The sequence below is a fragment of the Hipposideros armiger genome, unplaced genomic scaffold (genome assembly GCF_001890085.2).
Source record: "Hipposideros armiger isolate ML-2016 unplaced genomic scaffold, ASM189008v1 scaffold_19, whole genome shotgun sequence".
Lineage (NCBI taxonomy): Eukaryota > Metazoa > Chordata > Mammalia > Chiroptera > Hipposideridae > Hipposideros > Hipposideros armiger.
In genome coordinates this window covers 7,986,197-8,002,074 of record NW_017731369.1, presented here as the reverse complement: position 1 = coordinate 8,002,074, position 15,878 = coordinate 7,986,197, and the positions used below count along the sequence as shown (strand labels likewise).

The 15,878-nt window shown below is 50.2% G+C and overlaps 1 protein-coding gene across 10 annotated transcripts in view; it reads right to left on the bottom strand.

Moving 5' to 3' along the window:
* Nucleotides 1–2,122: 2,122 nt before the first annotated feature.
* The window catches only part of BANP (BTG3 associated nuclear protein), a 121,820-nt gene continuing 108,064 nt past the window's right edge, over nucleotides 2,123–15,878 (bottom strand). For 9 of the 10 annotated variants that reach the window (XM_019635109.1, XM_019635125.1, XM_019635115.1 and 6 more), the window contains 2 exons: nucleotides 6,315–6,458; nucleotides 2,123–2,777 (listed from right to left, as the gene is read on the bottom strand). In XM_019635109.1, the coding sequence (XP_019490654.1) occupies nucleotides 2,706–2,777; nucleotides 6,315–6,458 (216 nt within the window). In that variant the 3' untranslated portion in view covers nucleotides 2,123–2,705. The other variant, XM_019635140.1, reaches the window with a different exon arrangement.

Here is a 15,878-nt window from a genome sequence, read left to right as displayed (position 1 = left end):
TACTGTTTCTTAAACGTTTGTCATAGATATTGAATTTCATGTCTTAAAATTGCACAGTGTCTTGATCCTTTTTTTACAGGGCAATAAGGGGCCTTTAAAACAACTTAGCTTTTTTCCTACCCATCCCAACTAACAGAGTAATATTTTCCAATATTTTCTTGTTTTTGACAATTGCAGTGTGGGATGGTTTTATCCAGAGCACTTAGACATATCTGTGTGATTACTGTTCTATTTGCTCACCACTCCTTCTTGCTCTTCTCCTGGAATCCATATTGCTCCTCTTCAAGAAAATTTCTTAAAATTTCCTTTCGTTGAAGAATTATCTGTAGGTAACACCCTCATTTTTGTTTATAAATGGTTTTTTAAATGCCACCCTATTTTTTACTTTTAATAACTTTGAGATATAATTTATGTATCAAATATTCACCCTTTTAAGTGTGCAATTCAATAAGTTTGACTAAATTTAGAGTTGTGTCAACATCACCATTAATTCCAAAACATTTGCGTTACCTCAAAAAAGTCCCATGCTCCCAATTCTCCCTCCCCCAAACCCTGGCAACCACTAATCTGCTTTCTGTTTCTATGGACTTACCTATTCTGGACATTTCATATACATAGAATCGTGTAATATGGGGCCTATTGTATCCGGCTTCTTTCAGTTAGGATGTTTTTAAGATTCATCCATATTGCAGCGTGTGTCAGGGCTTCGCTTCTTTTTATGGCTGAATAACACCTCATTGTGTGGAGGTACTACATTTTGTTTATCCATTCATCTGCTGAGGGACACTTGGTTCTTTCCAATTTTTGGCCATTGTGAATAGTGCAGCTATGAACATTCATGTACAAGTTTGTATGTGAACATATGGCTTTGATTCTCTTGGGTGTACTTGTACACCTAGGAGTGGAACTGAGGGTCAAATGGTGATTGTCACCAGCATTCTTGAACAAGTTTTACTGAAGATCCAATGCCGCAAAGAGAATTTTGTCCTATCAATGCCTCATTGATACTATACCCTCTGCTTCTCACATCCTGCGGTTGTTGAGAAGTCTGCTACGAGTCCTACATCCCTTGGTAGGTGGTCTGTCCTTTCTCTCTGGCTGCTTTCAGAACTATCTTTGCCTTTAAGGGTCTGTGTGTGTCCAGGCATGGATTTATTTTTATTTACTTGGGATCTGTTCTGCCTCCGGAATCCTTTAAATGTCATCTTTCTTCTGTTCTCTCCACTCTCTCCTTCTGGGATTCCAGACACATGTTAATTAAGCCTTCTCCTTCCAGCCTTATGACTGGTTTTTTCTTCCCCATTTCCATCTCCTGGAGAACAGCCTCTCTCAGGGGACTGTCAGGGAGGCCTTGAGTCCTCAACTCACAGCGCCCATCCTGGGAGGATGGAGAGGCATGGAATGTACACATGCTATCTCACTATAAGGAGCTGCTCCCTGCCACCCAACCCTCACCCCTCAACAGGCCCCGGCGTAAACTACCCAACCTAGGAACCCCCAGAGGGTGAAAGGGAAGAGGCAGGACTATTTGGAATGGCAACTTTGAATGCTTCCCACAAAAAGCGTTGAGCAGCCATAGTCTAAGCCAGTGAATACAGTTTTGTTGTGGGAATGTCACAAAGCCCACTTGTGCAATTGCCAAAACGGTGTGACAGAAGCAGGCCCCACACGCTGGTCACGTGTAATGCAAACCACCTCTGTACTTGTGTTTGGAACTGTTTTCTTTGCCTTTCTTTCTTTTTTTTAACATTAGATGATGAGGCAGGCTCCTTTGGACACGACTTTCTCTAAGGAGCCCTGGAGCTGTAACTTTCTGGAGGTGAACAAGGCCTGTGCCGTTCGATAGCACGGGTTACTGGTGGGAGTTCCTACAATACTGAAACGGGCTCGCACTGTTTCGGGGTGCCTGTGCCCAAGAGAGGCCACTCCAGCGGGCAGTGCTCTACCTTTGGGGGAGCTGACACTCCAGGCCCGCTGCGTGGGACTGACAGAAACAGCCAGGCCCGTTCCTTCGCAGGGACCCCACAAGGACTGTCAGCATGACTGAAAGGGCCCATTGGGTGACCTCTGAGCATTCACCAGGAGTGAGGCTGGCCTCAGTAAACCATCTCTGAAGAAGAAATAGCATTAAAACTGCTGTGGTCATAAATACATTTTATTTCATTAGAAATGCTTAATTACAGTGTTGAGAGCATTTCCCCCTAGAAAAGTAGGTAAGCAATATTTCCATCAAAATCATTAGTTGTCTTTGCAAATACCTATTTTCATTACACTGAACAGAGCACACAGCAAAGGGCTTCTGCTACTCCATTTTTTTCAATTTTCTTTTTTGTTATAAACACCATAGCAAATTAAAAAAAGCTGTTTAAACAGAGAAAAATATTGTAGTTCTTGATTTTCTGCGTGTACTTAACGCAATCCACACTGTGCTTCCCCACTCTATCTCTGGACACCAACAGTGTGACTCAAACGAAAGGGGTCTTCTGGCAGGGGCGGCGGCTGTTGTTGTCATCTGTGTATTTATTGGGACACTTTCTCCTGTGGACAAGGCTTTCGGATGCACTTTAACAGAATGTGCGCAGTCACCTCCGTGCAAAGCCGTGGGGCCAGGACACGTGGAGAACTGGGTGGTTGGCTGGAGCCCGCGCTGAGCGCGGTGACGGCTCCATCTCAGGTCCTGTCGCAGTCAGGTGGCCTGTCCTGCATCACTGGATCTGAATGGCTCCGTGCTCAAGCTGCATTTCCGACTGCAGGGTGGGCTGCAGGGTCTCAGCCGTCTGCAAGAGGGGAGACAGGAGGGCTTTTCTATAAAAGGACCCGCCACTCACCAGTCACAGAACACCAATGGTTTCCACGCACAGAGCAAACACACAGCAGAGCTGGCGGGGGAGGGGAGGGGTCCTAGCTCCATCCCCGCCTTGAGCGACGACTCTCCCAGAACCTGATCCACTCACGCAGCCACGCAGCAGCTCTGACAAGTCCAGGCCGCCTCCCTCCTCATGGGGCCTTCCGCTTGCCCAGAACCCGCCAACCCTCCCACACACGCTCCAGGGCTCCCTGAAGCCTGTCGTGCTGATTCCCCATTCCTACCCGCTGCTTATTGCTGGGGAAGACTCTCGCAGTGGTTAACACGCCCTTAACCCAATATATTTGTCTAGAATTTCTGTTACCCTTTCGCCTTTTCTTATAAAACCTGTTCCAATAGTCCAAAAAAAGCATTTTAGGGGCAGCTACCTTTCTTCCCTTAAAGACCTAAGTTCAAATTAATGAGTTACAGATATTAAGGATTTTAAATGCATATTCACAGCTTTAAGATAAGTTAAAGGGAAAAACGCAACCATGGAATAAGTCAGCAATCATCCAGAACTGGCCCCCAAAGGGAGAGCTGGGTGTTTTTAGAATCCCCCATGCAACCTGCCAAAGGCGATGCCACGAAGACTAGGCCCTCAGAGATGGGTTTCCCAGCTTCCCAGCAGGAAATTTAGCTGGAGGGGCCCGGCATGGTGACCACAAAGGAGAGACAAAGAAAGCCACAGAGACAGTAGGCAGAAGTCCCCGGGTGTGGGGGCTGGAGTTACAACGCCGACCACAGGCCCAGGGTGCACTTCTGAAATAGTACACAAACATCCAACGACGTTCAGCCTAGTGTCTCCTTAAAGCAGAGGCCTTCAGGTTCCAGGTGCAGGACTCGGCGCAGGCGCCCTCCGCACTGTCTACAGAGCCCACGGGAGGTGCAGTGACCAAGGGATAAGCCTGTGACACAGGCGCGGGTGGGGGGTTCCCCACGAGTTTCTGGACAACAGAAAGTGGACTAAGCATGTTGGCAGCTGCAGGCAGCGGGAGGGAGGCAGGAGGGAGGCCAGGCTGGGGCAGTGAGCACACATTGCATTCTCTATTCCATTGCTATCTGTCCTAATCGATAACGCTCAAGACCTGTCAGCTGTGAACAGAGACAAAGGACGCTGACAGGAAGCCAAAGGGGCAAAGGGCTAAAAGGGACACAGCCTTCTTCAATTCTGAAACCTGCAGAATAACCACAAACTTAGAATCCAGTAAAATGACCCAGAACCCAGCCCCGAAAACCTGACGGCCACGCACCATGTGATCCTGCTGTGCCTGCCCAGCGGCACAGAGTGGGCTGCCTTTACAGAATGACCCCATTCATGACAACGTGGGTGTCACACACATCACCCAGTGTGGGACGAGGTGGGGCTTGCACGGGAGCTTTCTCCCAGGACAAGTTCACTCTCACACCACACCAAATAAGCTGGTCGGGAAGAACACACACACACACACACACACACACACACACACACGCGCACGCGCACACACACGCACACGCACACACACACACAATGCACACGCGCGCGCACATGCTCTAGGCTACATGCTCATCCTTAGTCTCCAGAGTAGGAGCCTCTCTGGTCACTGCTGTGTGAAAGCCCAACACCGCTCAGAGTCAGAAGTGCCTTGAGGTGCCCAGGCCATGGAAGCGGCTGGAGGGGCCGTCTCCTCCAGGACACACCTTCCCAAACTCTGGATCAACTGGGGCCTCGTTGTGATTCAGGGGAGTAAGAATTTAAGTCCTCACAGGACTGCTGAGTTCACCCAGCCAGCCACTTGGCCCTAGGGTCACGTGGGCAGCCTTCTTGGCTGTGCTGAGCACCATTCCTCAGCAACCACCTCACGAGGCTGCAAATGAACCAAACGAAAATAGCCTTTCCTCCAATGGCTACGGAGCGCACATGATCCCTAGCGCAGTGCAGAGCAGAGGCTGAGGGGAGAGGGAGGACAGCCTGAAAATCTGGGGCTTTAAATCTAAGCGTCAAAGGCTGAAGCAGCAAGATACACAGGCTTTCAGTGCCTGGCCACAGAAAGGAGAGGAGCAGACCCAAAGAGGACGGCAAAACATGCAAGAAGGCGGAGCAGGAGTCAACACCCAGCAGGCTGGAACAGAACACCAAACAGGGTCCTGTGGCAGGGGGCTCTGAGGCCGTCCCCAGGCCAGGGCTGCCCCAGACATGCAGCCTTCCCCTGCTGTCCCCTGGTCAGAGCATATAAAAGCCCCAGCACCACAATGGCACTCGTCTTGATCTCAGCAATAAAGTTAGTGACTTCAACTTGCAGCCTACGAGGCAACGAGCACATGTCATCTGCAGCACCGGCAGCCTTGTGCTTTGTTCCGAGGGACTGCCTGCCTTCGCAGGAGCAATCCTATGGTTCCTCTCATACAAACAGGAATCCACCCTAATTTTAGAACTGGTTGTTTCAACACAGCCAACAAATCAGACAGAAGCCACTCATACTGTCCTCTGAAGGGGCTCAGGCCATCAGGCTTCTGCCAGCTCTCCCTGCCAGCACCGGGGGCCAGGCCTGGTTCCCCCAGACCCACGGGGACTCTCTTGAAGAGAGAGGCCATGATGCTCATTCCACCAAGTACACTCATCGTGGGGCAGCTCCATGAATGCTTCTAAAGAAGCAGCCCTCTCATCTGACGCTTCAGAAAGTGTTCACACGGAGTCTGAATGCTGGAGTTTCCAGTGCTCCCGGGAATGAACGGATAAAGGGCAGCGCAGGCAGAGATCCAGCAAAGCAGACAACGAGAAGCTTCCGTGGCAAGCTCGCCAGTGCGCACAGTCCGTCAGACATGCTGAATGAGTACGTAGCACACAAAGGGAAGACTGGGCCTTACGAATGTGGCGTTCCCAACAAGGTTGTCAGGATGCCACGCGACAAGTGTGGTGTAGGAAGCCGGAGACCTGGCCGAACAGTGCTCGTAGGACCCAGTGCAGGCCCCACGGCTACCGCGGCTAGCCTGCATCTCCACCACAGAGCAGCGGGCTGTGCAGAAGCAGGTGCCCCACAAGACTGCCCGCTGGGCAAAGCGTCAAGGCCGAGGGCTGGGCCTGCAGGAGCGCTGCCCCCTGCTGCCCCCCCACAGAGAAGCGGCGAGGTTTCAGGTCAGCAGGGATCCCTTGCTTGCAGAGGAGGATTGAGCAGAACGTCATTTTTGCCTCTGAATTTATAGACAAACACTTGCACAAGACCGAGTGTCTCAAGAATCAGTGTAAGGCTACCGACATTGGCCAGGATCTAACTTCTCTCACCTGTACGTTTTCAGGCACTTAAAAAAATGGAATTCCAAATGAGTGCCTCTGTCTGTACAAATGATGACTTGTTCACTCAATGGTAATTACCTTGCAGGAGAACTTCAGAAGTAGTAAGACCCAAACTGGGGCCTGTGTTCATACCTGCAGAAGCCCCAGGCCCTATCCACAGAAAGGGCATCCACTTCTAGAAGGGACAGGACCCACCTGAGCTGCAGTAGTGTGGTCTGTCACTGGCGCCAGCTGGACGTACTGGACCTGGATGTCACTGCCCTGGAGAGGCGACCCGTCCACCCCTGCAGCAGCAGGGTCCGAAGAGGCCACAGCTATCAGCTGGGCTCCTTGCAGCACCTGGAGGGACAAAGCAGACCACCGTCAGCACTGGCCCAGGTGTGAGGGCAGAGGTGAGTACCACACACGCAGACTCCGCCATGACCGTACGAACCAAGGAGGATGGCCCAGGACCACAATCCCTACTGTGGGTTTGGCTCGTGAATCACTCAGGAGGGACGTCTGATTGGCGAGCGTCCATGTGTGGTGTGAGCGCGTGTGAATGTCTATGTGTGTGACCAGGTTTCCACTACTCCTGCAAGTGACCTCCCTCAAACTTCCACTATCAGACACAAAAATGGCTTTTGAAGCCTTATAGGAAAAAAATCAACCAGCTCGAGTTTCCAAAGAGTGAGTGTGGCCGAGGGCATGCCTGAGGACACAGGGACAGAGAAACAGCGGGACACAGAGCAGGAGGTAAAGTAACTGAAGACACCCCGGAAATCACTGTTGTTCTAGGTTCACAGGAAGGGGAGGCCTGGAGGCAGCCAAGGAGAGGGACAGGACATGGTTGGCACGTCCTTGACTCACAGGCAAGACACATTCACCAGCTCAATTTTGGGAGCCCCCAGATCATTTGCGAGTCACGGGAGATGAAAAAGCACCCCCAAGAGTTGACGACAGAGTTTAAGAAATAGCAGAAACATGCATGTGAGTTACAAAACCCAGCGCTCCAGATGGAGTCGAGAAGACCTCTTGGTGTGGAGCGGTGGTCAGAAAAGAGGAGACACAGGTGAAGGATGGCTGGAGAAGAGCTCCCGGGGGGTAAGACCAAGTTCCAGAGACAAATCACCAACATATGGGCCTTCCTCACAACCAGGACACTGCCCTGGCCTGTGCCTGGAGGAGGGGGCTAGATGAGCCCTCATGGGATGGGCTCTGGGTGACCCCACCACTCGTGAGCACCGCCATGTTCAGGCCCACTTCCCGCCTTGCCCACCTGGTGCTCCAGCAGCTGGAAGGCGGGCTGGCACCTCGACACCCTGCAGGCCAGGATGGGGAGGTGGGGGTAGGGGCCCTGAGGCTTTGCATTCATGAGAGTGAGTTGCCATGAGCTGTGAGGGTCTTTACTTAGGGGTTGCGTCCCACCCCTCCTTCAAACGCTATGCCCATGGCACCACCTTCCGGAGTCGCTTTCGGGCCGTCCATAGTGAGGCAACAATGACCATACTTCCTGGCCAGCCCACTGCCTCCTGCAACAGCGTCAGAGCTGAGGAGGAGGGTGCAGATATGTGGAGAGAGGATGGACTGCCCACTCCAGGAAAGGCGGGCTTGGAGTCTGTATGAAAATATAGTCTGCGGTTTTAAAAACAGTGTGTTAGTTTTTGAAAAGCAGGAGTTCTATTTCTTTAACAAAGAACCCATCACTGGAAAAAAACAGGTAAACTCAATTTTTAAAAGAAAAGATGGCAGCAAGTTCTTAACTACTTTGCTTTTCGTGTCTTCAGAAACCATTTGCGAATGGCTTTACACTCTAATACCAGCTGGCTGGATTGGGAAGAACACTGCCCCCGAGATGTACACGTCCTCATCCCCAGACTCCATGGGTGTATGCCCTGACACACACGGGCAGAGGCACTTTGCAGATGGGGTTAAGTTGATCATCCCAAGACGGAGAGAGTATCCTGGAGTTATCAGATGGGCCCAACGTCACAAGGGCGTCTTTAAAGCAGAGACTCTTCCCCAGCTCCAAAGAGTGGACTGGACATTGCTGGCTTTGAAGACGGAGGAAAGGGCCACGAGCCAAGGAGTGTGGTGCCTCGAGAAGCCAGAAAGGGCAGGAAACGGGGTCTCCCCTGGAGCCTCCAGAAGGAACCAGCCCTGTGACCCCTTGACTTTAGCCCAGGGAGACACGTGTTGGATTTCTGACCTCCATACTGAGAGCATAAACGTGGGTTGTTTAAGCCACGAGGTGTGTGGCCATGTGTCACAGGAGCCACAGGACATGCATACAATTGCGGTCACCATTTCCTCAACTACCTCCTTTGAGCGCAGGAACTGGCTTCTGGGTCCCCAAAGGGCTGATTTGACAACAATGGTTCTTTATTAAAACACTACTCTTTTCCATTATAAACCACTTGCACTAGTGAATTTTTGAAAGGTTTACAAAAATTGGAGAAAACTGAAGTCTCTATTATTCACATTTTCTTTTCTCAGCACTTACTCTCCATGATCAGACAATAAGACACAGTGCTGTCCAGGTCCATTGCTTTGCTTCCCCATCACCAGGGGGGCAGCCACCCCTATCTGGCCAGCGGGGCCGAGCAGCTTTGGGCAGCGGCCGGCATGGCCGCAGCAGAACTAAGGCGCCGGCTCAGTCTAGGGGCATCCCTGCAGCACCCATGGCCCTCAGTGCTCAACGCCAAGGGTCCCCGAGTCTCCTCCGCGTGGCCAGGAGGGCCTCTGCTGGGCATCAGTCTCCTTGTGGCTTGGGAAAGCACTGTCAATTTTTTAAGAAAGGGCAGCAAGATTCAGGGCTCCCTAGGCCCCTCCAGCAAATGTCCCGACATGCCCTCCACTCCACAAACTCCCGGCACCGACAGAAAGTCAAAGAAGTCTAATCCAGAAAAATCAGCTGGGACCTGAAGAAAGGAGACACGAAGCTATGTTTAGTCATAAATGTATTTCAGGAGCCTCTGTGCATCAGAGCGGAGGGGCGGTGGTTTTACTTTTTTGGCATGAAGAGTAAAACTGTCAAAGCCCCTTCAAAAATCACACGTCAAATGTCACGTTTCCTTAGCTTGAGCAAACTGAACCTGATGTGTCTGCTCCAACTGCCACAATCCACACAATGCCTCAGGGTTTTGCCACGTATCATGAAGAGGATACCCCGGGATCAGTCATGTGGGGTAACTGAAGGTGGGGTGACCCACAGGGTAGGCTGGAGTGGGGGACATGCCTGCACACACCCCAAGCCAGCAGGCTCCACTGCATGCATGCCTCTCCGCTGCCCTGTGCCTGGCAGCCTGCCCTTGTGTCCAGCTGGTTGACTCCTGCCTCCCTCTCCTCTGCCTCTTCTCCCCCTGCCTCTGATTTTGCTGCTGACGGTCTTCCCTTCCCCGGAGAACAGACGCCATCAGAGGACCCGGTGAGTCCCACCCGGCCCACCACGGCCCGCTCTGGAGCCCTGGCCACCTCCAGGCACACAGTGCATCCTGCTCAGGCATTTGCTCCAAGTTCCCCGGACCTCCACCAGTGGAATAGGAGCTCAGGAAGGGCACAGGGGCAGAGGGGTCTGTTTTGTTCAATGCCAAATCCCCAGCATCTAGCACTGTACCTGACATTCGATAAATATTTGTTAAGTAAATGAAAATGAAGCTGATATTGATGAGGAAAGACTAAGAATGAAAAACAGGTGACAAAACAGGCTAGCGCCTCGATGGGTCCGTCAGATAGGGAGTTAACTGGTGGTGAAGGACAAAGGAACATGGACACGCGTCCGCGTGTTTTTCACAGGTTCTCCTGGTGTCTATCTAGTAGAAGTTGATGCAGTTGTTCCTGAGCCAGGCAATTCTAGAGGAAAGCTTAGAAGACACAAATGAAAAGTTTTCAGAAGAAAATGTGAAGGGGGTAAGAGCACTTAAGTGTTATGAAGACACCTTGGTAAACTAGAAGAGAAAAGGGCATGTGAGGGATGACTTTCCTGTAAACACAACATCACCTGGGGTGTGAGTGGAGGAAAGCGCAGAGGACACAGGCCAGGGGGGAAGGGGGAAGGCCACACAAGCCAGGCTGTGCTGACCGCCTGCTCCGCCCCACTGCCAGTCCTCCAGACCAGACGCCAGCTCGCCTCACTCCCGCCTGGCTGCGGGCCTCTCCATGGCCCTGATACGAAGCACTCCTTCCCTGGCCCTCTTCACAAGGCTGAGCCAGCTGACCCGTGTAAAAGAACCTTTGCACTCGTGGATTCTCTGTGACAAGACAAATTCAGTTTCCCAAAAGGGGCCATGAAAAGGCAAAGTCAGTCGAAAGGTCTCTGAATCCAAACACCACTGCATCAAAGCCAGCCTCCAATGACCGGATGAGAATGTTTACTCATGCGCTTTGCACACTCTAAAGCACCACTGAAAGGTCATGCACAAATAGATTACAAGTAGTGTTACAGGTACAGCAATTTGGTTATGATGAGCCATTGCAAGATTACAGTGAGTGTCTGAGAGAAGTGAATGGAACTTACTGTAAAGTCTGAACTAAAGGAAAGGACATTTGCTTTTTCTCTGAATTTTAGTTTAGCATCTAAATCATCTTAAATGAGCTAAACTGTCACTTAAGATCAAATGTCAGCAAGTGCGTGGCCTGCACTGCATGCTCTCTAGTATCTACTGAAGAGCCTGCACCGGAGGCCACTAGGCTGCTCCAGCTAGACACCCTCAGGCCCCCGCTGGGCCTGCTCTGCCCAGGGCCCGCTGCTCCCTGTACTGTCCTCCCCAACTCCCTCCCAAGGGCAGACCTCCACGTGAACTCCTCCAGAAAAACAAACTCAGCTATGTATTGAGGACCTCCTGTGTGCAAGACAATGCAGGGGTAGGTATAGGACCCCAAGAACATACATTCTAGAACAAACACAGACTATCAAGTGAAGTGGACTGCATTCTCAGAACGAGAAAATATCCAGTCTCTCACCTGCAGAGACTCAGGCAAGTGCTGTGGGAAGGCGGGGGAGGGGGGGACGGCCTGACTCGGAAGCAGAGGGATGGGAAAGAACAGTGTCTTAGGCAGAGGGGAGGAGAAGGCCCAGAGACAGCAAAGGAAGAGACCACGCGGCTGGGGGGTGGGGGGCGTGTCACAGAGAGGAGAGACGGGCTCAGTGCCGGGCGGGGCTTCCAAGGCTCCGTGAGGACAGCGAGAGGGCTGAAGGCTCCAGTGAATTTTGTCTGGCATTCCATGACCAGGATATTTAACTGGTTAGAAAGAACACCGTTCATCCAGACTGACCAGGAGGCCTGGATTCTCTCCAGGCAGGATGGAGGAGACACTTGCCACTTGTGAGCCCATCACGGGACCCCACTGCTGTCCTGCCGTGGCCCGCTCATCCTTCACCCCTTTGCCTCTTTTTGGAGTGGCTGTAGGCCCGGGACCCTGATCCAGCAAATAAAATCCAATATGTGGCTTCACCGTGCCGGCCGGGGAGTGGACACAAGGACTCCATTGCTCTACTGTCAACTCTCAACACTGGATGGAAACATGGTGCTTTGGCCTGGCAAGTCTGCAGGATTGTGCAATATCTCCACGACACAGGTGGGGCTGCCGGTTCCTTACAGACGGTTGCTTCACCCAGGTCTGTAAGTCTCAAGTTAATGGCAACCACTTTAGTCCGAGGATTCTACACTATTTGTCCTCATGCCCCACCTTTCCAACATTTCTGCAAATTGTCAATTCTTTGTGCTATTATTGCATGTGTAGCTACGTTCTTGGGAATCTGGAGACTTAAAACCCCTAGCACAGCGGCGCCATTGCAGAAACATTGACCAGACAATGTGTCATTAGCTGGCCCCATGTCCCACAACATCCTATGTCAAGTCTACCAAGACTGAGACCAACCCAGCTGTGCATGGGTGACAGCTGGTCCGGGAACCTGGCACAGTGCTCACGGCACTTGCACCTGCATCTCTCAGTCAGCAGACTTATTCCTGACTTTCATGCAGCTGGGAACTTTTTATGAACTAGTCCCATGTAGGAACGCCCGTGTGACGTTCCTGCTGTTGGCCCCCACATTCCTCCAAGTGGTAACCTCATGTCTACCTGGCACAATCGAGGGTGGTTTATTACCACGGCAAAGCTGGGCCACCGAGTCCCATTCAGGGGAGGTCTGTGGTTCAGGTGAGAGGTCAAGCAGGGCAACAACGCCGCCACACGACAGTTAGAAAAAGATCAGAATGACGAGAAGACGACATGTGACAGACGTTGTAGGAAATTCCCCAAACCACACAGACAGCTGCCTTCTGGGTGGGTGGAGAAGGAGAAAGAGGGATACAGGCAGCGATGCTCTATGGCTGCCCTGACTTAGCACTGGTTTGCCAGATCCTGAACTTAACCAAAAAAATCTAGGCAACGTTTTGAAATACTTAAACTAAAATGTTAGGTATGATAATGTATTCACAGTTTTGTAATTGATATACATTTTACGAGATCCCTTAAGTGAATTTAAGGTCAAATCATGTAACTAATTTTTAAGGCAACTTATGAAATCATGGAACTTATTTCCGAGAAAGTTCTGCCTGTACTCTGGTTTTGGCGATGAGCCATTACCCCCTACAAATGGAAGGCATTTTATAGTATCCTAAGGGATTTTTTTTCCCTGTCAGCATTGCCAATAAAATGACTTTTCATATGATTTACACAGTTGATTAAATCATAAGGATTGTAATGTCAGAAACCTCAGAATCTAAATGTGCAGAATTATAATAGCAAAGGTATGCACATTACCAGTCTCGCTGGTAAATGAAAATAAAAATAGGATGAAGTTCTCCGCTGGGGGTTTATTCGAAACGCTACGCCTTTTAAACATTTCCACATCAGTGTAGTTTTGTTAAGTGATTCAGAAATGAGTTAAACACTTAATGCACACAGAACTGGAGGACAGGACCTTCCAGACATTCAGGCATCCTTCTTCCCCTTCCTCATACTCTGGACCCTGCAGAGAAAACCTGCCCACAGGGACCTCGCCCGCTACCAGGCCTCAGCAGAAGCCCTATGCAGCCGGGCTGCCCCAGCTCCGACGCCTGAACTCCAGAGCTGGGCAAGACATGGCTATTCAGGCAAAACAATTCAAGACGCATTTTAGGGAGTCCTCAAAATCTGGAAATGACTCTTCTAAGGTGAGACTAACATTTTGTTAAAGAATGAATGAAATCTTCTCAAAGCTGGATTCCGATTCTGATGAAAAAGAAAACACAGTTAAGGAAGGGTACAAAAGGCCCGCTCTCCAAATGGTTAACTTCACCAAAAGCACTCTTAGCAGGAACCTTACCCAGGAGCAGGACTTATCACATGCAGCCCATAGAAGCAAACACGGAAGAGGACAGTTAGTCTCACACATTTTCCACAGAATAACCACATGACTGAGGAGTCCGGGGACATGTGCGGCCCCGTTTCTTCTGCGCATGACAGAACTGGGTCTAGCCCATCTGAAATTGAGAAATGAAGGAGTTTATCAATAAGTTCTAAAATGATGGGCAGGGAGATGGCCAAGTTATAAATCCCTGGTTTCTCAGCAATCGATACGTATTTATTAAGAGAAGGTGGTAAATATGTGGCAAATATGTGGCTGGACATGGCCCGATTTGTTTCAAGGGACCTGCGTGCACTTGTGTGCAGAGGGCGTATCAGAACAGGCTGGTGGGCACCCTGTGGAGTGGGCTGAAGGTCCAGGCTGAGAGGGCAACCCACCATGGACCTCATGTAGTAGTTCACGTTTTCACCTCGTGCTGTTTTCATAATAAGAGAATGAATCCTGTTAAGGGAGCAAGGCCATCATGCAGACGACATGGAGGAAGACCCAGTGGGGCTCTCCTTCCAGACCAACGCACAGTCTGGGGTGGGGAGAAGGGTCAGTGACCGGCAAGCAAGGTGCGGATGGGCTGAGGATGCAGCAGACACCCCCACGGGGACTCAGGGAAGGCTGTGCAGCCAGGGGCCGCTCACCAGGGAGCTGAGGCAGGGAGGGACATGTGGGCATCAATAAATGCACCTCCTCTCTCCCTCTAATAATCGCATTACCCTGAAGGCAGGGTGTCTGTGTGAGGGTAATACAAGTGAAATGACTAAAATAAATACAAAGGGCTACAAAACAATGACACAAACAATCTGATTTGTCCCTTCTCAGCTGTTCTGCTCAAAGCTCTCTGTGCCTCTTGAAATACACAGAAGCCTGAGGCAGATGTGTTGGTATGAACCTGATTTTAAACTGGTGACAAGGAAAACCCATCACATCAAACCTTAAATGCAGAGCAGCAAAAATGAGGTCACATGCTGTTGTCACATGGATCACTGTAGTACCCCAAGAAGGGGAATCCACTGACAGCCTGTCCAGTTGATCTTTGCGCTGGCAGGAGGATGGCTGGTCCTCTAGCGCCTAATCCTGCCTCCTGTTCATCTGTTCGCAGCCCCGGTCTTGTGCGTGGGGCAAAGCTCGCCTGGACGAACTCCCACTGATCTCCCGAAAAGGAGCTTTCAGTTCCTTCTTCATTCTGCCTGCTCACTTTATGTTTGGTGCCTTTCCAAACAGGCTCTGGGATGTAGAAGGATCTAACTGGAATGCAGTGAGCTCCCAGGCCATTAGCCAGTGGCAGCACCTCCCGGCTGCCAGTGCGGCTGCACTTACAGTGGGGCTCCCCGACGGGCACCAGGTCATCCTATGTTGAGACACTCACAGACGGAGTGCAGGCACAGGCTATGTTCCCAACTTCATTCAGAGGGTTCCTCTGTACATTTCTGAAGCATCGCCACTTATTTTCAGACAAAAGACAAAAATGGCCTAGGGTACGAATTTAAAGCAGCCTACTACTAAGGGGATCTCGGACTTAAGAGTGCTGTGTTTTGGAGCACACACATCTGGTTTTCCTCTTTATACTGCCAATTCTGAAACTCTGTCTAATACCCAACTGAGATAATGCAAAACTGGTGCAAAACCTAAAATAAATGTAAGAAGCCCAAGGATTTTTCAGAAATATTTAGATATAAAATTCCAAATCCAACCAAAAATCCACCCAGATGCGAGAGGAAGAAAAAAAAAACCCCCAACCCCGAAAAAACAAAACGACGAGAAACCCTCCATGCACTTATAAGATCTGCTTTCAAAAGTTTAACTGTGTGGCCAGGAACAGGGACAAGACTATCAACCCCAAGGTCTCCTGGAAAAGCCATGATCACTTATTTGTTCTGTGTTTGTTTTAGTTCAACTTGTTAAGGTAGTATAATCAACCAACAAGGACGACTTTCTCAAATGTGGATGTTAATTCAAGAAGTAGCTTCCTCATGATAGAAAAGGAAGGGGCTGAGAGACAGCCTGTGCCAGGGATGCCCCCAAACCACCAACTGGCCAGGAGATCTACCAGCCAGAAATCTTTTTCGTACATTAGTATAGCAAATGCCAAAAAACAAATGATCATTCTTAAGCCTTTAAACCCACTGACGGAACACTAGTGGGTTTCCCTGGACTCCATTCTGAGTGCTTTCATAAACCACATCACCATTAGTCGATGATCAGAAATGAGCTCATATGTTCATTTTTTCTTTTACTTCCGTAGCCCGCGGGGCTGTATCAGTAAAAATATTGCTCAGGGTGATGTCTGCAAATTTAGACCCTATACTTTCTTCTATGAGTTTTATGGTCTCAGGTCTTATATCTAAGTCTTTAATCCATTTTGAATTTGTTCTTGTAAGTGGCATAAGAAGGTGGTCCAGTTTCATTTTTTTGCATGTGTCAGTCCAATTTTCCCA